This window comes from Hibiscus syriacus, unplaced genomic scaffold, assembly GCF_006381635.1.
Source record: "Hibiscus syriacus cultivar Baekdansim isolate YM2019G1 unplaced genomic scaffold, ASM638163v2 tig00005459_pilon, whole genome shotgun sequence".
NCBI classification, from domain to species: Eukaryota; Viridiplantae; Streptophyta; class Magnoliopsida; order Malvales; family Malvaceae; genus Hibiscus; species Hibiscus syriacus.
The window spans coordinates 1,901,035-1,924,471 of NW_024062058.1; the positions used below are offsets into that span (position 1 = coordinate 1,901,035).

The 23,437-nt window shown below is 30.6% G+C and overlaps 2 protein-coding genes and 1 pseudogene across 3 annotated transcripts; all 3 read left to right on the forward strand.

Annotated features, from left to right (window-relative positions):
- The first annotated feature begins 3,805 nt into the window (after positions 1-3,805).
- LOC120199400 lies at positions 3,806-4,654 on the forward strand. Of its 2 annotated transcripts, none has more exons than XM_039200495.1 (4): positions 3,806-4,015; positions 4,123-4,231; positions 4,306-4,423; positions 4,535-4,654. In XM_039200495.1, exons 1-3 carry the CDS (start codon positions 3,826-3,828, stop codon positions 4,307-4,309), a joined length of 303 nt encoding a protein of 100 aa, XP_039056426.1. In that variant the 5' UTR covers positions 3,806-3,825; the 3' UTR covers positions 4,310-4,423; positions 4,535-4,654. The 2 variants fall into 2 exon arrangements, with proteins under 2 accessions (XP_039056426.1, XP_039056425.1); XM_039200494.1 differs by having other exon boundaries at positions 4,123-4,224; positions 4,294-4,423.
- A 3,730-nt stretch (positions 4,655-8,384) lies between these two features.
- LOC120199401 lies at positions 8,385-10,233 on the forward strand (annotated as a pseudogene).
- LOC120199471 lies at positions 10,173-11,652 on the forward strand. The gene is made up of 2 exons (XM_039200533.1): positions 10,173-10,243; positions 11,127-11,652. Exons 1-2 carry the CDS (start codon positions 10,173-10,175, stop codon positions 11,650-11,652), a joined length of 597 nt encoding a protein of 198 aa, XP_039056464.1.
- The last annotated feature ends 11,785 nt before the right edge of the window (positions 11,653-23,437 follow it).

The window sequence follows — 23,437 nt, forward strand, 5'->3', positions numbered from 1 at the left end:
ACATTCAAATGGAATTTAAATGGTTGATCAGTATGACACAGAAATCGAGGTAATACATTACTACATCTTTATGCTTTATAAAACATGTTGGTATTGGTAAATGCATGAATGGAAATGTTTGGTCTTATATGTGTAATTAATGAAGTTCTACACTCGATTCGAATACAGTAAAAATTTGGTAACTGAATATGGATCAAATGACTAATATAAGAAATTGAAGGACAATTTGAATTCAATTACAAGTTATGAGATTAAGTGATATAAGAATCAACAATGGATAAGCAATTTATAATCTATCTCATTTGACAAGGTATGAAAATACTTCGATTAAATAAAATTACGAAATTACCCTTATGTTGGAAAATGACAAGAATTGTCCCTGAAAGTTGATTAATAACTGAAAAGACTTATTGGTCTGATAAAACTACAGATGTGCATAAAAAATGTTAGTTTTAATTGGAAAATTCGGATAACCGGTTTTTAACCCCAAGAGGGTTTATGCACGATAATAGAAGTTTGTTAAGGAATTATTTCATGATTTGAGAATGTTCTGAAAATAAATTAACCATAGGATCTCTAAATTATAGTTATTTTCGTAAAGATTTAATATCAAAACTATTTGGTTAAGAAATTACGAAAATGCCCTTGAAAGGTAAAAATAGTTCGAGTTGTCCGGAATGAGAAAGTACTTTGAGGATTTGTACTTAACTCGATAAATTACGAATTTAATTGTTAAGATCTTGTCTTTGTATAGAAAAAATCATGATATTCAATTTGTAAAATCTGAGAAGGCACTTGACCCGAAAATATCCGAGTTATGAGTAAATACCGGAAGAACACTTTATCGGGGTGTTCTTTTGTCAGAATTGTTCGACAGGACTGAAATAAATGATAAGATTGAATTTAATAGAAAGATCGGACGGAAGGAAATGATTGAAATACAATGAATCTATAAAATGACCAAAATACCCCTGGAATAGAAATGACTCAAGAATATCACCAAGCCGATGAATGAATGAACATCCTCAAGCATTGAAAAGAATGGAAAAACATTGAGCATTAAAATGACCAAAATACCCTTATCTAGACTAAGTAGATGTCATGGATTAATTAAGGAATCCAAATAAACATGGGTGTGGTACTGATCTTAAAAGTTATGGATCACATATTAAGCCGAGCAACCAATGCTAATGTATATCAGTACCAGAACAACATAAATGTCACTTGAATGCATGTTCGACTTCTCAAGTTTGACTCGATGATAATTTTTGAAGTATTCAACTCATCTCAACTGTATATCGCATTCGGTACTAAGAATTTGATATTCGTTAGACAAATTAACCATGAAGACCAAATTGAACTGAACGAAAGTATAATATGTATCCGAAATTTAGAAACGTCTGAATTACTCTGGAAAACCCCGAAGTAACTGAAATGAACTTGACTGCTAAATGAGCTAAGTAATCTCAATGATGGAGGATTAAGTAAGTGATTTGGATAAGTCTGGAAACTCTGATGAGTTTATAAGATGTATTATTCTTATGGGTCATGAACTACAAAAGCACATTAATATTTCATGATATCGTGGAAGCGTGGAAATGAAATAAAGACAATTGGAAGGTCTATTCAACGATGATTCCGAAGATGATCTATGAATAATTTTTGGTATTAAAGAGTGAATACCTGAAGGACAAAGAATGAACCGGTCAACATGCATTAGTTTTGGGAGTTGCTCAGTTTGAGTTATTTCGATAATCTGATAGATATACACAGACTGTAAATGTCTTGAACCTTCATTTCTTCCTTATCAGCTCAAGTCTCATTCTGAATAATTGATGATTCCGTCAATTATTGAACTCATCCAATCGTGATTCTAAATTCCGACATTTTATCGGTATATTGAAGATCCGTGTTCTCTGCCTGCTAAGATTATCCCGTACCTCTAAATAATATCTGTAAACTCTGGTGTTTTCCCTAATAACTTGAATATTTTATATTTTTCCTATTGGATTCTGTTATGATACCTGACATGGATTCTGATCTGATACTTGACATGGATTCTGATCCGATGTTTGACATGAATTCTGATCTGATACTTGACCTGAATTATGTTTTGATTTGATGTTTACGGACGGAACATGTTTTATTTGGGGGTATTGTTGAAGGAAGAATACTTGCAAGCTCCTTGGCTTTGTGCTCAAGGCCTACTGGACGTGACGGGTTGTATGGTTCTGGGGAACCTACACATTTGTTCGTGACGGGTGGTATATATATGTGTGTGTTTTAAATGATCTATATCTTTTACTGGTTTTGCGATAACACTAGATAACCTATTATGATCTCCTGAACCTAGACATCCGAAATATTTCCATCTGAACTGAAAACTCATTGTCTGTTACTACCTGAGATATCAATAGGACCTTAGTTCAGCCTAAAAATATGTAAATATCTGAACCAATAAGGAAATATATGTTTTTTTATTATCTACGTTCTTCAGCATCATATGGTAGTTCTGTATTACTAAGCTTTCCGAAGCTCACTCTGTTACTCACTATTTCAGGTTAAAAGAATTGTATCAGTGTAGTTATCGACTTCAGTAAGGGAGTTCCTCCGGCGTTGTTTGCAGAGTATGGTACATGTGATTAGGGGGCATGTAATTGTATTTTGTTTTATATCTGAGTCTGAAAATCTGTTTATTTACATATTGATAAATCATTTTATAAGTTACATGTTTTAAGAAAAGTTTTAACTTTTTCACTATATTTACAGTAGGTTGCTCCGGTGTCCCTAATGTGACACCATAGATCAAATCAGATTATCGCATCGGTTTGAGGGGTTACAGAATGTACATAAAAAGAATTATGTCCAAATTCAATTTTGGAGACTTTTCAAACGCAAAAATATCTATGTATTTTTTTCTGGTACATAGCATCACCTCATATGGTTTGAAAGGCACATCGTATCCTTGATGACCTCAATTATAAACAGCTTCTGCTATAATTAGCTGTTGCTAGTAGATTCCATACAGTCAAAATTTCAGTTTTTTAAAATCCCCATTTTTTCTTAAAAGACATTTGGTAAATTACACGTTCGATAATTGAATTTTACTCTCATATTTTACTTATTGTACTTTTAAATTTTTTTAATTTACTCATCGAACTTTATAAATTGAATTTTTTTGTCACTCTGCCATTGGATAATTAAATGACATTATGACATGTCAACTTACATCAAAATGACGTCTTTTTGAAATCCTTAAAAAATTAAATTTTAGAACAAAACAACGTCGTTTTGATTAAGATGCGGTCATGTCATAAAACCGTTAAATAATTAACACTGAGTGATAAAAAAATTCAATCTATAAAGTTCAACGAATAAATTGAAAATTAAAATATAATGAGTGAAATAGAGAGAGAATAAATTTCAGTTATCAAAATATAGTTTACTAAAAAAACAATTACATGAGTCATGTTTTAAATTTTAATCCAATTCTTTTTCTTAATTATCCAGTTTTCCAACGGCACACAGAAACAAGAGAGCACATCAATACAAAAAAAAAAAAAAAAATCGATTGTCCATGTTATAGCACAAAATATCCACAGGACAGCGGCTTTCACTACAAAACCCAGGGACCAGAGTAGTAAATATAATCCAACCCACGGAACTCAAAAACAGGTCACCCCAAAACCACGGCAACTGCCTCCTTTAACGTTCAAGCTTCCTCTTTTGCTTTCTTATCAACACTTTAAGGCCAACAATTTCTCAGACCCTTCTTAAATTCAAATCGAAAAAAGAAAAAAAAAAACACAACCCAGAGTAGTAGCAATGGAAGCACTGCCACTGAACCTGAAGAAGAAGGATTGCAAAATTGTAGTGGCGGTGGATGAGAGTGAAGAGAGCATGTATGCACTTTCATGGTGCCTCTGTAACTTGATTTCTCAAACCACAATCAACAACCTCATCCTTCTTTATGTCAAGCCCCCTCCTCCCGTCTACTCTTCCTTAGACGTTGCAGGTTAGCCATGGCTGTTTCTTCAATCTTTGCGCTTCTCATCCATTATTAACTACTTAATATCCTTTGAATTCTGCCAGGACTATTGTTCTCACAGCGTATGGTTTCAGGGTATATATTTTCGGGCGATGTGATCAGAGCGTTGGAAACTTACGGCAATGATCTGGCGAACTCGGTGATGGGAAGAGCCCAAGTATATGCGGAAAGTTCAGCACCCATGTAAAAGCCTCTTGCTTTCAACTTGAACGCCGCTTGTTTTGTATGTTCTTACTGACGAATTCAAGTGTGTGCAGGTAAATGTGGAGAGAATGGTGGGAAGTGGGGATGCTAAGGACGTTATATGTAATATCGTTGATAGAATCAAACCCGATACGTTGGTGATGGGAGCCATGGTTACGGTTTCTTCAAAAGGTATAATGATAACTTTACAACTTCATTTATGGATTTCTTTTCCCTGAAAATAAATAAAAAGGTCAGTCGAAAGATGATGAAATTTATCATTTTGTTAATCGATTCTTGTAGGGCGCTTCTAGGAAGCGTGAGTGATCATTGCACCAAGCACGTTAAATGCCGGTGGTGATCGTGAAACCCGGACAAGATATGAAAGCTTTCCTTCTTGCTGCATTTTCTTCCTTGAATAATGTATAGATCAATCATTAGTATCAGATGTTCATTGTGGACTGTGATTTTCTTATCTGAAAGTATATGTGTGTTCTCAAAGAAGGAGATGGGGTTTATCAGTTTATGCCTACAAGTACATGAAGGTCACGATTTAACTCGCAACCTAAACCTACCTAGTCGCATCGTTATATAAATCATGAAAATAAGATACAAATATGCGAAACCTTGGACTATCATGCTGAGCAGTCGCTGAGTAAATCAAATAAGGAATGGAGCCAGGATAACGTATAATTAACAATAGAAAATGAGAGGATAAAATCAAAATTTAAAGGCCTAAATAAGTAATTATCCCTATATTTTTAATGGTAAAAATTATAGGGGAAGCAATGGCCCCCAAAGCCCGACCAAACTAACGAGATAATGTGCTGGGAAATTTTTTCACGAGATAATGCTCTCGTCATATTAATTGCTCAGATAGGACACTACATTCCCATGTAGGTCACCAAGTGCTTCGGCGACGTAGGTGAGATGGTGTAGGTCGCATGCCGTCCACGAGTTGTGTTGAGTTCAAGGTCGCCATGCACGCCCAGCATGGCCATAGGTCGCCATGTGAGCCGAAGTTGATCGCCTTGCAATTCCAGGTCGCATGGGTTTTCCAAAAGGAGTTGCATACGTTCTTCTCCATGCTTTGACCATGGTGGATATCTGCTAATCGATCCTTAATTAATGTTAATTTAGTGCTTTTGTCGTGTGAGTTGTTCATTTGCTTCAAATTACTATTAATTTAGAGACGTGATCCAATGCAATTGCATTATTTGCATTTGTTGATATATATATGTGCGCATGTACCATGCATGCAATTTTATGGCTATTATTTATAATAATTATTAGAGCTAGCACGAGCTGCATGGCGACCTGGAATTGCAAGGTGACCTACTTCGGCTCACGTGGCGACCTATGTCATGCTGGGCGTGCATGGCGACCTTGACCTCAACACAGCTCGTGGACGCATGGCGACCTACACCATCTCACCTACGTCGTCCGGAGCACTTGGCGACCTACATGGGGACTGTAGCATTCGCCCTATCTTTATTAATTTTTTAAAATATCAACATAGTGTTATTCATTGATTTATCCATCAATATCAATTTAGATTATTATTTATTTAAATTTAATATAGAATATAATTTATTCAATGTTAAAAAAAATATTATTTTAGAATATTTGAGTTTAAACAATTATGTCTATATAGAATATATGCGTTGTCAATCACAATGTCAAACTAACTATAAATACGTAACTATCATATAATACTTTTGGATTTATTATGTAATAGAAAATTATCAATAAATTTTTGTATTACTATAATTTCTAAAACATCATGTCTAAATTATGTATAGTAAGTACACTACATTTTAAATATATATTTGACTTCATAAATTCCAACGAATAGATTAATTAGAATTTTGGTTGATAGAATATTAATATTTAAATATTTAATTAAAATATTTTAAGATTTATGAATAATTTACACATAATATATAATTTGAGTGTGCATGGGTAGTAAACCCGTCCCAAATATTACCACACTGGCTGAATTTCTCAAATAATGCAGTTGGAAAAAAAATTGTTCGAATAGGGCACTCTGAAAATTATTTCGTGAAATAGAGTGAATGCTACAGTAAACCCGAAAATGCATTGTAGTCCAAGCGACTTACTGGGGGAGAATTTTTTCACTATGTAAATGTACAAAGGGTAAATTACACGATTAATCATTCATATTTTTATGTTAGTCGTGTAAATATATATATAAACTTTATATCTACTAAATATTCAATTTCAATTGGTATTACGAATATATTTGACATTAATTTAATTATAAAACTATTTTTATTTAAAATACACGAGATATTATCATAATGATACTATTTTGGACAACAATTTCAATTAGAAATTATGTAAGCACGATGTTGGTTTCTTTAGTACACAAATTCAATGCTTGGACTCCAAAAAAAATTACCCTTTGTACATTTATGAAAAAGTGAAAAAATTACCCTTTAGTACACAAGTTGAGTGATTAAATTGAAAAAATTTAAAATACAATGAGTGAATTTGAAGAGAGAGTAAAGTTTAATGATTAATTGTGTAATTTGCCCTTTGAAAATATGGGAGACATGGAGTGAAATGCGTCTCCCATATTTTTTAGGCTAAATTACATAATTAATCATTCAACTTTACTCTCTCTCCAAATTTACTCACTATACTTTTAATTTTTTCAATTTAATCACTCAACTTTTGTTTTACTCCTATTTGATCATCATCACCATTGTTCAAGTTGTTATATGGAAGCAATTTGATCCATCAGGTCTAACATTGAATTTGTGTACTAAAGAAACCAATATCGTGCTTACATAATTTCTAATTGAAATTGTTGTCCAAAACAGTGCAATTGTATTTAATTAATTTGGAGAGAGAATAAAGTTAATGATTAATTGTGTAATTTACCCTTTGTACATTTTCATAAGAATGAAATTGGCGAAAAAATATGGGAGACGCATTGCACTCTATGTGTCTCTCCCAAATTTATGTATAAGTCGTTTGGACTCCAATGCGTCTTCGGGTTTACTTTAGCATTCACTCTATTTCACGAAATAATTTCCAGAGTGTCCTATTCGAACAAATTTTTTTACAACTGCATTATTTGAGAAATTCAGTCCACTATAAAGAGGTGTTTTGACCAAGGAAAATATTAATATCAAGGGAAATAATCATTTACAAATCACGTAGTCACGTTTGGTTTAAAAGCATTCCTATCAAGAGGTAATCAAGCAATACATACAATGTTTTTTTATCTTACATTTCTGGGAATCTCATTCCTTCCTCTCTCTTTTTTAGGTATTAGACAATTCCCTCTCATTTGAATAATAATATCCTTAAAATAATATAATTATTTCAAAATGATCATTCTTTTTGTATATAATTACACAAGTATAAATCTATTTTATTTTATTTTATTTGATTATTTATGCATATTTTTCAATTCAATTTTTTATATATGTTTTATTAAGTTGATTATTTAGGATTAATTTTCATATAAAGTTTTTATATTATATTTTTTAATATCTTTTTATTAATTATGTCATATAATTTGATATGATATTTATTTGTACAACTCATACATGTAGCATAAGTAAAAAAGTGTAGCAATTAACACATACTTACACCGATGTAAGTATATACATCTTCTAATATCTTAGTACCTAAAAATAAACAAATAATTATATTGGTGTAAATGTATTTCTGTATTTCCAAATAAATAATTAATTAAAAATAAAAATATATGTCAAATTATTTATGTATAAAATTTATTAAAAATATAAATTTGATAATAAAATATTATATTTTCTATGTATTTCATGTAAATATTTTGACTTTAGTATTGAGAATTTAATTTTTTAAAATGAAATTTTATATATGAAAAATACATTTTTCTTATTTATTATTTCAACACATAATTCTATCAAATAAATCAATAATGTACTCTTAAATATGTTAAATAACATAACATTTCGTAATCACATCCTTAAAAATAATTTATATTCTATAAACCAAACCACTGTACCATTCTATTACTTGAAAATCGGCTGGTTAATTATATGGTTTTCGTGTGAAACGACGTCGAATATCACAAAAGAAAGAGAGCCCACAGAGATACATGTTACTAAATTCCAGTGCCACCAACTCGTTTTCTTGATTTTGCGGGTCAAATTTGATCACCGTTCCTCCGATCTCAGATCGTCGCCAACTATCGAGCTTCATCCGTTTGTATTTTCCGGGTATCCGAAGTCTGAACCGGAGAGCGAAACGATGTTTCTTGTGGATTGGTTCTACGGCGTTCTTGCGTCCCTCGGTCTATGGCAGAAAGAGGCCAAGATCTTGTTCCTCGGCCTCGATAATGCTGGTAAAACCACATTGCTTCACATGTTGAAAGATGAGGTTCGTTTATTCCCATTTTTCCTCTTTTTTTCAATAATTTTCCCATTTCGCTTCGAGTATCGAAATCTGTTTTTGAAGGTATAGTTTTGGATCTCGAATCAATTTCGATTGATCAGGAAATTTTGAAAGAAAAAGGTAATTAACTATGTTAAATATTATTGAACCGTTTCCAGAGATTGGTTCAACACCAGCCCACTCAGTATCCCACATCCGAGGAGCTTAGTATTGGGAAGATTAAGTTCAAAGCTTTTGACTTGGGTGGTCATCAGATTGCTCGCAGAGTCTGGAAAGATTACTATGCTAAGGTAACCAAAAACTGAATTTAATGCTTATTTTTTAAGTAAAATTTTCTTGTCAACTGTGTGTTTTCTTTGTTTGCATGTATAGCACTTTTAGTGATTCTGCATTCACTTGAATCTGTTTATTTTTAATTCTTTTTCTGTGGTTATTACGATCTCAATTGCCAGGAGTTTATTAGTTTTGATGACAGAAATTTCTCTGTGCTCATATGTCGCACTGATGTTTTTGTGCCTGAGCTATTTTTGTTCAGAGTCTCAATGGAATTTTTCCTGCCGTGTGATGCAATAGAAACAAAATAAGAGTGTTTCTAATGTCATATGCTGATTTTTCAAATCATTCATGGTCATGAATTTTCAGTGAGGTTGGTGTTTTGATCACCTTATGGAATGCTTAAACTTTTAGCTGATTGATTATTTCTCTAGTTGTCTAGGGAACAGGGGTCTCGAACAGTTATCAAAGTCTCAAACTCTTACTATTAGATCATTAGCATATCACTATAGATCATTTTGGAAAGGTAGCCATTGGTCGAGTATTATCTGTCAGCTGTAGCTTTCTGCAGCAAAGAAAACATATTTCTCAAGCGTATAATACAAAAGGCATAACAAAGAAAAGGAAAAGGAGATTCCTTGTGGGGCATGGGTGCTTCTATCGCAATTCTTGTTGTGCCAAAAACAGCAATGTTATGCTTGTGCTCAACCAGGTGATCTAGATTTGCCAGCCGGATGTGAAGGTTGAATTGAGGTGTATGAACATTTTTTTACACCATCATTGCTTTTGAGCAACATACAATTTATGATGAGATTAAAGTTTAGATGACATTTTTTGCTGCTATACGTCTTTGTTCTTATTGTTTTGATTTAGAAGCGATGGCTGCATGGTCTCCAGTGAATGCTTTGAATTGTATATTTTCTTGGTTCCAGGTGGATGCTGTGGTTTACCTGGTAGATGCCTATGATAAAGAGAGGTTTGCAGAATCAAAGAAGGAACTCGATGCACTTCTTTCAGACGAGTACCTTGCCAATGTCCCATTCTTATCCTTGGAACAAGATTGATATACCATATGCTGCCTCTGAGGATGAGTTGCGATACCATCTTGGTCTATCCAACTTTACCACCGGGAAGGGGAAGGTAAACCTATCAGACTCAAATGTCCGTCCACTAGAGGTATTTATGTGCAGCATTGTCCGCAAAATGGGATATGGTGATGGCTTCAAGTGGATGTCTCAGTATATCAAGTAGATTAATGGCCAGAAAGATGCTTTACGCTTTCGAACCACAGCTTCATCTCGTCACTCCGATTCCCGGGAAAAGAATGTATTCATCAAACTGTTTTAACTAGCCCCCAAGTGTGTTTTAAATTGGGATGTATAGAAGGGAGGTAAAACTGTCGCTGCCCCTGTAAAATAGTTGTGGCAGCAAGTCTCTGGTACCGTAGTTTTCTCAATGAACTTCCATATCCTACCATAATCTGATGGTTTTCACTAGAAAGCAATGTTTCTGCTATGTCATCAAGTCATAGGGTTAGGGGTGAAGTCAGCATGAAGGTCCAACTCGAATAGAATTCAATTGAGTATTATTTCCAACTTTGAAATTGATTATGTTAGTTTCTTTTATAAATAATTCTTCATATGTAAATCATCTGAAATTAGACATTCCAATTCCAACATGAGTTCAAAATAACAACTCAATAAGGATTTTGAAACGATTATAACTCAAATTTAAAATGATCAGAGCAATTATTTTTTATATAAAACATTTTCACCCACTATATAAAAAAATTTAAATATTTCATGTCCGACAAAGAAATCAAGAGACCAAACCTATTATCATCTTTGAGTTCAAGACCTCAATCTTTTTTTTTTTGAATAAACAAGTCCTCAATCTTAAATTTAATCAACAAAATCCATAATTAAGTTTTAACAAGTCCATCATTGAAACCGATACTGTTAAATTTTCTTGTCACATTACGTATTGGACATGATTTAGATACCACAAGCTATTAAAGTACGGAATTAATTAATACAGTTTATGGTTGAACCATATCTTTGGCGTCAATTTTGTTTAGGCCTGATACAGCAGGCGTACATGTCTGCCATTCATCACCCTGGGATTAATTTAAGGGAAGTTAGATGATGAAAAGGGCAGGGCCCGCTTGAAACTGAAAATCCAACGACCCTAAATTTTTATGATGTTTTAGTTGCTCCGCCACAAAATCATTCTCGATATGGAGTCCCTTGGAAGCGGCGGAGCTGATGTTGGAGCATCCGCAACACGTTGTCGTGGAGTTCAACGCCGAAATTGATCAGAGGAGGCCGATTCCGTTGCCCGCCGACCATAAACTCGACGTAAAAAAGCTTTACGTGATGCTACCAGTGAGACGAGGGAAGCCGATCACGTTGTCGTCGGAGGAAGCTCGTCGTGTGCTATCGAGTGCGAATTCAGTCTCAAGGTCGAAGTCGATTTTATCGTCGTCCCCGAAGCTTCTTCCCCTGTTTTCCCGGATTTGCACGGCGAATGATCATGCCGACAGAGCGGGACATAAGTTCCCGTTGCAGAAGAAGGAAAGAACCGACGAGAGGTCCGATGGGGCTCAGAGTTTAACGGAGTTATTTCCGGAGAGTTCCGAAAGTAGGCCGGAGTATTTGAATATGCAATATTCAGGCAAAGGATGGAAACCAAGCTTGGATACTATAAACGAGAAGGCACGGCATAGGTTGTTTTAACGTTCAAAAAGTTTCAGTTATTATAGGTTTCTAAGCTTGTTCTGTAACTCTCATGATCATGGTTTAATTACTTTTAGTAGAAAATAATTAATAATATCTAAATATTGCGCATTATCTTTTACTTTTTACTATGATAATAATATCAACTAACTAATTATTAAATAATTACAAAAAATAAGTAATTATTCAATAAAATAATATTGTAATGTTTTAAGACCCCAATTTCTTTAAGACTGTAACTTTAGGGTGATCAAATTATACGTTTCTCTGCATAAAAATGGTGAGACAAATAGTATGCGTTAATTTCAAAAGGTTTGATTAATCGTTAAAATAGTAAGGGTAAATTATAAATTTACTCAATAATTTTATTTTTTCCTCTTATTTTACTTATTGTCTTTTTAATTAAAAATAATTTAATTACTAAAATTTATACATTTAATTTTTTTATCACTCAACCGTTAGCTTTCTAACCGTGTTATTTTCAACTTCATAGAGTATCCAAAAGTAGAAACACAGGGAATGGCATCATTAGTTAAAAAAGTAGCATAATTCTGGTATAGTACTTCTTATCACTCTTCTATTCACAAGACACCATTAGAAGTGGTTTATGGGCAACCTCCGCTCATGTACCTTACGTGGCTGACGATTTCATTGTTACTACAATTGATACAAGGTTACAGGCTTAAGTAGAACTACAGAAAAAGAGAGAAAAATATTTTTTATGTAGATTAAAGTTAGGTTGTTTCGGTTTAAATTTGATTTTTTTATAAGATCCAAAACTACGTCGTTTTGGTGTTGATTACCACATCATAATACTGTTAGAAAGTTAACAGTTGAGCGATAGAAAAAACTCAATGTATAAAATTCAATGGTTACGTTAAAAGAAATTAAAAGTCCAATGAATGAAATAGGAGATAGAGTAAAATTTAGTAAATAAATTTATAATTTACTATAATAGTTATTATTTTTTAATAACAATTTAATAGTTAAGAAATAATTCATTATTAATGATTAATTTTATTAACGGTTCGATTATGATTTAACTCCTAACCTATTATTACAATTTCTTTTTTCTCACTATTTTCGTTGAATATAATAAAATTATTTCTTCAATAAATATTAGATTACAATTTTCAGAAGAAATTAAATAAAAAAATTTCTAAACACAAACTCCATAATATAAAAAGTACATATTGGTACTAAATAATAATTAGTATATCTACATATCACATACTTCATACTGATGCATTAATTTAAAGTTCAAACACAACATAAAATATACCATCATTAATTACACTACAAAATTAAGCATATATCATAATATGAACTATGAAAGTTGCAAAGACAATACTTTAACAAACGTAAAACAATCATTATACTTTATTTTCTCTTAAAAAACATATATATATAATTTAATGTCAATTAATAGACAGATAATAACTATATGTTAAAATTATAATAGTAACCACAAATCATCACATCTAATAATTAATTAATCAAAATTATTTAATTTTAACTATTTAATTAATTAAAACTCATCAAGTGACCTTAATCATAAAAAAAGAAGTTATTCTCATTAAAAGTTTTGAGTTTGAAAAGCAACGTATGCATAATGTATTTATATATATTATCAATAAATTAAATGATTAAGCTTCACTGTATTGCCATCATTTCATCCGATAATGCGGGCCTGCTCATCAAATGGATAAACTTATATTTTGATGAAAGTTATATAGGTTTCAACGAAGCAAAATCTAAGGAGCTGAGTCAATATAAAGGTCAATCGACTGTGTCAATATTGTTCACATATGGGCTTCTTTGCACCGAGTATGTGAATCCTAATGACGCCCCACACCTAAATTCAGTAACGAAAATACATAAATTATTGAAGCAGTCCAGTTTGTCATATGTGACGCCTTTTTTACTCAAATATACCCCTAAACTATTATTTCTCATTCTAGCACCCTTTTGTGTCACGTAAGCATAAGACACTTTCTATGAAAAACAAGTTTCAGAAGGTTCTTTCTAAAACAAAAAAAAAAAAAAAAAACCTCTGCCTAGATGACATAGAAAGATCAAAACTCTTTAAATTAAGTTGAAATAAAAGAAAACGAAAATAAAGGTTAAAATAAATAAATACGTGCGGTACATATTAAAGACAAGTAGTTGTACAAAGATAAGCACGAGTCGAATTATGTGGTGACAATGATGCACGTGTATTAGTCCATATGATTTAGGTACGTGAGTTTTCAAGTGTTTAAATATAACATCTTGAACATTTATTTATTGAATGATTAAACGTTAATACAAGTACTCGTATAATTACATGTTCTCGATATGCATCGTAAAGGTGTTCAAAAATCAGTTTTAACCGAATTAATCAATCGAACCGAACCGAACTAATTCGGTTAATTCGGTCGGCCACCGAATTAGTTCAATCGAGAAACGGTTAAGGTCTTTTGGATTCGTAACGGTTAATTCGGTTCGAAACGGTTAATTAATCGAATTAACCGAAATAAATTTTAAATTTTAAATATATTATATATAATATATGGGCTCAGCCTCAACCATTTAAAACCCAATTAATAATTTAAGATTCAATAACTTTTACACCTAAATCAATATTAATTAATTAAAAAATTTATATTTTTTATTTTATAATTATATATTATTTCAATTAATTATAAACTGTTTTTTGAATTATAAAATATTTAATTTTTATTATTCGGTTCGGTTAATATTTTCGAAAAAAATTCGGTTCGATTAACGGTTAAAGAAAAAAAAGTTCGGTTAATTCGGTTAATGGTAGTTCGGTCGATTCGGCCACCGAATTAACCTAATGAACAGCCCTACATCGCACACGTTTATTTATTTATTTTTTGACAAAATTCATATACATTTTAATATTTTTGACCGTTCTCTTTTTTACATTTTAATTTAACTTGAGCAAGATTAATGAAAGATGCATCTTACATTATGTGTCTTTGATTACGTGACAACTGACATGAATAAATACTAAATGAAAAATTAATATCAATAGATGTTATTTTAATAATTATTATCTTTCTATTTAAATGAAATTGTCCGGTGACTCGGACCTCTTCAACCTTTTCAAATCCTACAAAGCCAACAGTATAGAAGATACGACCAAAATGGATTACTCAATAGGTTATGTTATGTCGTACAACAGCTGGCAAACCATTTTCAGGAATCCCACTGCTACAACAAAACACCCTTTTCCGTAGATTCGCTGTGAAATATCAGATGCCACGGAAGAGAAAATTCCCTTCCGTCACGAACTGTCCAAAGTTCAAATTTTGGGCTTCACGACTCCATCAACATCATACGTGAAAACATTGAACGCTGATTCACTGGCACCAAATCTCAAGAATGCTATTTTATATTCATACTGTGAGCTGGACATAGCAGTCGAATGAGCTGGTTCTTGATCCACGGGTTCCAAAACTAGGGTTGTTCAAATAACCGAATTAATTCGGTTAATTGATCGAACTGAATTAGTTCGGTTAATTCGATTCGATTACCGAATTAGTTCGATCGATTAATAGTTAAAAAAAAAATTTTAGAATTCGGTTAACGGTTAATTCGGTTCGAATTCGATTAATTAACTGAAATTAAATTTTAAATATATTATATATAACATATGGGCTCAACTCAAATCATTAAAAACCTAATTAATAATTTAATATCCAATAACTGTAAACTGTTTTTTAATTAAAAAATTATATAAATTTTTTATTTTATAATTATATATTATTTAAATTAATTGTAAACTATTTTTTAATTAAAAAATATTAAATATATTATATATAACATATGGGCTAAGCCCAAACCATTTAAAACCCATTTAATAATTTAAGATCCAATAACTTTTAAACTTAAATCAATATTAATTAATTAAAAAAGTTATCTAAAGTTTTTATTTTATAATTATTTATTATTTAAATTAATTATAAACTTTTTTTGAATTAAAAAATATTTAATTTTATATAAATTAGAAAATTTTTAAAAAAATTCGGTTAATTCGAAATTAACCGAATTAACCTAAATTTATTCGGTTCGATTAATATGTTCGAAAAAAAATTCGGTTCGGTTAACGGTTAAAAAAAAGTTTGATTAATTCAATTATGGTTAATTCGATTCGGTCGACCACCGTTTTAACCGAATGAACACCCCTATCCAAAACCACCCAAATTAGAAACGATAAGAGTCAATTTCCACGGCCTCATTTGCATCTTGTTCACACCCACAAGCTTAAGCCTTTGTATATGAATTCATTCAAAATTAATATTATTGTTTTAAAAAAAATGGACCATACATTTGGAATATACTATGAAACAAACAATACATTTGGAATTTTGGCAATAATAAACTTGAACTGGTTGCATTATTGTCAAACTAACCCGTCTTGTTCCGTTGGCTATTTTAATCTGCCAACAAGCTTCCCAATACGTAAAGCTGCACCACTTTTGCACATCCTACGTGAACTGCATCGACTAGGCACGTGCATCCCCGTGTCGCCCACTGTCGTTTTTTCAATGGTTCAAACTAAAAAAAAAAGACTCCAACGCCTTTGAGTACCTTAAAAAATGCTCTAAAAATGCACGGGTTTCACTTAATTATATATTTATATTTATAAGTAAATTTAGATTTTTATCTTTGTTACTGTATGAGCTCCAATTAATTATATATTTCTATTTTATTTTAATAATTTAATGCAAATATCTTTAAAAAATAATTTATTACTTTTGATAATTTATTTTAATTACTTAAAAATAAATAAAATTCATGAATTATATATATTTTTTGAAACATGATTTATATATTAAATATTAATAATGAGTTATATAAAATATATCTTTATTACGATTATATTTTTATTTGTACTTTTTATATTTTTATTATAGTTTAAATCGATATAATTCATATATAATAATATATATTTTTTGAATTTATTATAATCTAAATTGATATAATTTATATTATATCGTAGTATCTATTCTAAATACTCTCAACCATTTGGCAATGAATGCTAAATCACCCTGCTACAATTGTTGGTACTGGAACCCGTGACCTCTAAGAACAATAACGATTCTTTTAACCACTGAGGTAAGTTGGTTCGTGCAACTGTAAATATAATTTAAATGCTATATTTTTAATTTACAACAAAATCTCTATAATGGAAGTTTTATTTTCAAACTCACTTTTTAACAACAATCCTAAACAATTAAATTTTAAATTGTACTTTTGAACAATGATTTTAAAAATTCGTTTTTACATCACTCGCATTTTTAAAAGAAATGCCAAACTGGGACATAACAGTTTATTTGTTAAACTGTTCAATTTTTATTAAATAAAATCCATTAAAAAATTTATTATATAAAAATATTATTATCAGATACATTAGTTTTATTATTTCACGAACACTTAAATTACCATTAATTGATTAGCGGATTCCCTCTACAAGCATTATTGAAGCTTATATAGGGCTATGCAGTAAAGTTAGACACGGTAAATTATTTGATTACGTCATCAGTGGTCTCAGTGAATGAGAGTTATAAATTTTAAAATAACTTCTAAATAAATACTCATTTCTTATTTATATTTAAGAAAGATGTGAATATTTCTTAAAAAAATAATTTAAACAAATATTATTAATTGAAACCACAAAAGACATGATGAGACGAGACCCATTTAATAATTTTCCGTTATACACACATTTAGATAATATCGTTAAGTAGAGAAATACATTGCAATTTTAATAGTAACAACTTCATTTATTTATATGGTCCCTAAAAAAATAAATTTGCACATTAATGACTGCAGAACTTGGTACTGCATTCTTTTTAAGGATACATATTCAACCACTATAAAGAAATGAATTTAATGCTAAAAAGTTTTTTTTACCTAACCGAAGCACAATTTAATGAAATTATAAGACAACAAATTTATTCACTGAACTTGAAAGTCAACTTCCATAAAATGTATGAAACATGTCCTAATTTATTGTTCTGTTGGGGAAGAGATGGAAGGCATGGAATTTAGTATAGTTGTCGGTTCTTACAACTGTTGAATCAATGTGGCAAATAATGTCTTAGTTGGTGATACATAAACTTGAACATTTAATATCAATAAAGATCTATTGTGTAGTTTTATTGAAAATTTATTTTGTTCCATTCATCTTGAACTCAACAATTTTTAAAATTAAACCCATTGTGCAACTATATTTTTAAATTATCTTAAATAATTTAATCATCGAAATGTCTAATCGAGAGATGCAACATGCCTATTTCACTGAACATAAATGGCACACGACAACTTGTTCCCTTGTCTTAGAAATGCAAATAAAAACAGCAATTCACGTTAGGACAGTAAACTTCAACAAAAAGGACCCAAACAGTAATTTTCCCGGCCCTTTTTCATACAAGAAAACAAAGCATAGACTTCAGAAGAAAACTAATCACTTTCCCTCCGTTTCTCTTTACACAATTCAAAAACAAAGCATGGATTATTGACTGTAGCCAGAAATGACAAGTTTTGGGAAATATTCGTTCATGAATTGGAAAGTGTACCATTTTTGAGGAACATGAAGCTGTACGTTACAAGATGATGCTTGGCAAAACAGGGTCTGTGCCGGAAGGGATAAGGAAAACCCCGAGAGAGTGGAGCCCTAAGTTTCGTGTAATCAGCAATTTTAAGAGGGGTCCCTATAGCCGTATAGCTAGACCACCTACAACCTGGAATCCCTTAGCTGTATAAGAGCTGCCGCAATGTTTATCAAAGGATCCAACCAGTGGTAGACTGACTTGTTCATGGTCCTGTAAATGGTCCCGAGCTCATGAAGGATTTTGGAAAAACAACACCAACATAAAATAGAAAGGCGAATGCTTATTTATTCAGGGCAAACTATCTATTTGGCGTTCCATCTATTCTTATATTAATATTTTGGTCACTTAACTGTTTTTTAAGTAAAATTGTACCTGATATATGAAGATGTAAGAATGAGGATACACTTAAATTATGAGAGAACAACTTTAAAATCGTATCTATTCCTATAAATGATCACGAAAATGAGGATACAAGATTAAATTATGAGAAGTTTACGTGTTGAAAGGGGTTTACCTTCAACAACCTCAACTTGATTAGAATAAATCTTGTTGATGAAATAATTTGTGTTGTGACGATTTTTTATTTGAGCGAAAAGTCGTAGTCGATGATTTTATATTTAATTGTGAGCAGAAGACGGTGCGGCATGTAAGAGAGAGAGGTGCGAGATCTTTACCTCAGTCTTATATACCCTTAAGGGTCGTTTGGTTCATGAATTGTAAGATTATTTTTGTTAAAAAGATTATCGAAATGTTACATTACTTAACATATTACTGGAAATGTTGTATTACTTTGCATGATTTATTTGACATGAATGTAAGATTATAGTGTTTGAATTAATGAACATAAGACATAAAAAATGTATGTTTTACCAAATTATCCTTGAGGTATATTTTATTTTTAACAAGTTGAATTCTTGACATTAAAGTCAAAACATTTAAATAAAAGTTCATAGAAAATATATTTTTCTATTATTTTTAATTTATATTTTTTTAATAAAATTTGTACACAAACAACTTAATATATATATATATATATATATATTATCTTTAAATCTTTATTTATTTGAAAGTACAAAAAATACACATACACCAATATAATTATGTATTTATTTTTTGGAACCAAGATATTGGGAGCTGAACATACTTATACCCGTGTAAGTTTGTGTTAATTGTTGATTTTTATTTTATTTTATTTTATTCATGCTACATGTATGAGTTGTACAACACAATATCATATCAAATTATTTGACAAAATTAATAGAAAACATAAAAATATAATAAAGAAAACATTTTATAAAAATTAATCCTAAAAAGTATAAATAATAAAATACATATGAAAAATAAAACTTGAATCAAACATATAATAAATACTCAAAATAAAAAAAAATTATTTTATTTTTACTTTTTGTTATATGCACATATTATTATTTTTTATAATAAGTATTAAAAATTTAGAACCACGATAAAAATTATGTTTATACCAATGTAATTATGTACAAAAGGAATGATCATTTTGAAATAGCCATAATGTTTCATGGGCATTCTTGTCCTAAAAGGAGAGAATTATTTAATACCTATAAAAATAAGGGCTATGACATTCCCATGAATTCAAGCCAAAAAACAATATTGTAGGTAATGTTTTATTACCATGAGCGAATACTCCTAAATCATGGATATCTAATTTCGGAAAATATTATTTCCTATAGTAGTGATTTTTTCCTTTATCTAAATGCCCTCTTAGTATTGATATCAAGCATAGGATTATAATAGTTATATGTAAGCAGATAGGATAAGTTGATACGTCTTAATAGAATTTTTGGGTTTATCAATATCCTCGTTAAGAGATGAGCGATCGAAATATATGAAACTTTGAAAACTTCGATTTGCATCGAGACACCTTCTAAATGGGTTAATAATTGAAACCTTAACTTCAACACCCATGTGTACTTATGTAATATGTATGCATCATGAATATGTTTACTTACTTGCTTATGTTTATGATTTGTATGAATTGTTTTAGTAAATAAATTTCAATAATAAAATACTTGTTGGTCGAAGCAATCAGTTAAATAAAAAGCTCATTATTGTTTTAATACATAGACCATATTTCCCATTCATTGTTGTATGAATATTGTTATTCTCTTTTCTTTTTCCTGGATTGCGGTTTTATGCTTGATGGTGGTCTAAAATCTGAATTCTCAACTCAACAATTAATTCGAGGTTATTATTAGAAAAAAATAAAATTATTGGCACTAATGGCCAGGTGTGATGATAAAATACAATAATAAATAAAAGAGGTGGTCTCAAAAGTCAAAACAAGGGCCAAAGCCGACGTCGAAAGTACTCTTTTGCCCATCTGGAAGCAAGTAATGTGGGGCCGTATATTGAGTCTACGACACGTGGAACAGGCTAGGTCATCAGCTGACATGTTGAGGAGGAGCTGTAGTACAGTAATAAGTGACCTGTATATATGGATATAACAACACTTAGGGGATGTTTGTTTATTTCAGAATAATTAAGTGTTGAACGATTCAGAGGTTCTGTATGAATTAGCTCTGAATATGACATATTATTTGATAATGACTCTGAATCATTCAGAATGTACTTCTGTGCTGAATCATTCAACACTGAATCATTCAGAGGTACGAAACAAAAACGCTGAATGCTAAACAGTTCAACATTCAACGTTAAATGATTCTATTAAGAAGCAAACAAACAACCCCTTAGTTCTTGAAGTTAAATGTTTTTATCAATTTAAGTCTTTAATGGTTTTTTTTTCTGTGACAGGTTGAATGGTTTTAGGTTATATTAATATCGGAGCACAATTTCATGTGATATTCACATATTTTATTATTTTGTTGGATTTTTATTATCTAAAATTAAATAAAAAACTAATAACTAATTTGTCTAGTACAATGACATATTAGATCTTAAAAATTTGAATCATAATATTGTTAATAAAACTAATTAAATTAAGAAGATCACCACTAAGAATGAATGTTTATAATATATGATTTAGACAAATAAAATTTAAATTATATTGTTATTATTAGACCGAGATCAAGACTGGTAAAAAATTCACTTAATACAAAAATAAGTGTCAAAATTATGCCTCAAAAAATATTTTAGTACCTAATTTTTTTTCGTTAAAAATAAGTGTATAACGTTTTTTTCGTTACGCTTTTCGATGAACATGCGTTATATGCCTTTTAAATTTTCCATTAAGTAATATGTGTCACGATATGATAACTTTGAGAAATTATTTAAACCAATTAAAAAATAATTATTTTTTTTAAAGAAAATCTTTTTCCCTTTTTCGAAGCCATCGCCACCACCAACAGCTTCACTGGCATCTCGTGACCTAAACCCCGACCAATAATTATCCAAATCGATCCTCAATCGTCAAAAAGTAGTAAAAAATTGTTCGTTGTCTCTTACCGTCTAACACTTCTCCGATCAGTCGTGATTGTCACCTCTTCCACTTGTGAGAAAAACCTAATCGTCTTCATCCTATATGTGGGTATAATTTAAGTACTTATTTTTATATTAAGAAGAAAAAAAATTCTGTCCCACTCCGCGGGGTTGCCGTCTCTAATTATAGCCGACCATACCTGAGCCATTAAAATCAGCATAAGCTTTCACTTCACCCTTAAATTTTGTGGTCACCACCACTCTTAGTCTCCCACGAAACCCAACCCATGACCCACACAAATTACGTTACCAATATATGGACCAAAATGTCTTAATGACAATTCATGGGGTTTGGAAAAACAAAACACCACTCAAGAAAATCAACATCTTACAAAAAGCGAAAGGAGATTTCGGTCATTCCATTGCTATCGGAAAATTAATAACTGCAACTTTTTATACTCTCTTTTACTTGCCTTTTGGGCCAACTTAGCTTGCTGCTGCCGTATCTTTTCTCCTCGCTCCGGTTGTTGAACCCGAGGATCCGTGATGGTTCACCGGTTTTATCCGGTCAGACACATGAAATTTACTCTATAATTCACTTTAAAAAGGTTAAATTCTATAAAAGGTTCTTTGTATTTTATAAATTATAAAATTAAGAATATGCATATTTAGTAAAATTAATTTCTTTGAGTATTTTTAGACATATATTCACTGACATTTGCTGCATAATTAAACTTAAACAAATATACTTTTTTTTTTCATTTTCTATATTTTCTTAAATATGCAAAAAAAAATTTGAACAAAAACAGTTAATTTCACTCGTGTCCCCAAACTATGACTCTCATTTTAAATTGATCCTTAAACTTTTAAATATTCTAATTGTATTCTTAAATTGTGACTTATTCTAAATTAATCCTTAAACTTTTGAATATTCTAATTTGATCACTTCTAGTCTATATTTTTAAGAATATGGATATTTAGTCATGATGTCAACTTTTTAAATTAATTACGACTCTCATTATAATTTGATCACTTCTAATATGTACTTTTAAAAATATGGATATTTAGTCATGGTGTCAACTTTTTAATTAATTTCTTAGACTATTTTTAGACATATAATAATATGTCACATATTCACTGAAATTTGTTATATAATTAAGCAAATATTTTTTTCTAATTTTCTATAGTTTCTTAAATATGCAAAAAAAAAACTGTACAAAAAGAGTTAATTTCACTGCGTCCCCAATTATGACTCCAAATTTTAAAGTGGTCATTAAACTTTTAAATATTTTAATTTCACTCATAAACTATAAACCTCATTCTAAGTTAGTCCCCAAACTTTTGAATCTTCCAATTTCATCCCCATATTTATCCAAGCATATAATTGGTTTCCACCATAGTTTTACCTAAATTTTAATTCTTTCAAACATAAAATAATATAATTGGCCTAACGATTTTATTAACAATGGATTTGATTAGTATATACATTTAGTTTGGGATGAAATTGAAATGATAAAAAAGTTTGAGGACCAATTTAGAGTAGAGGTCGTAGTCTGGGGGATAAGATTGGAATGTTTAAAACTTTGAGGATGAATTAAGAATGATAGGGTCGTAGTCTGGGGGATAAGATTGGAATGTTTAAAACTTTGAGGATGAATTAAGAATGATAGTCACGGTTTAGGGATGAAATTGGAATATTTAAAAGTTTAAAGACCAATATAAAATGTGAATAACAATTTAAAGACATG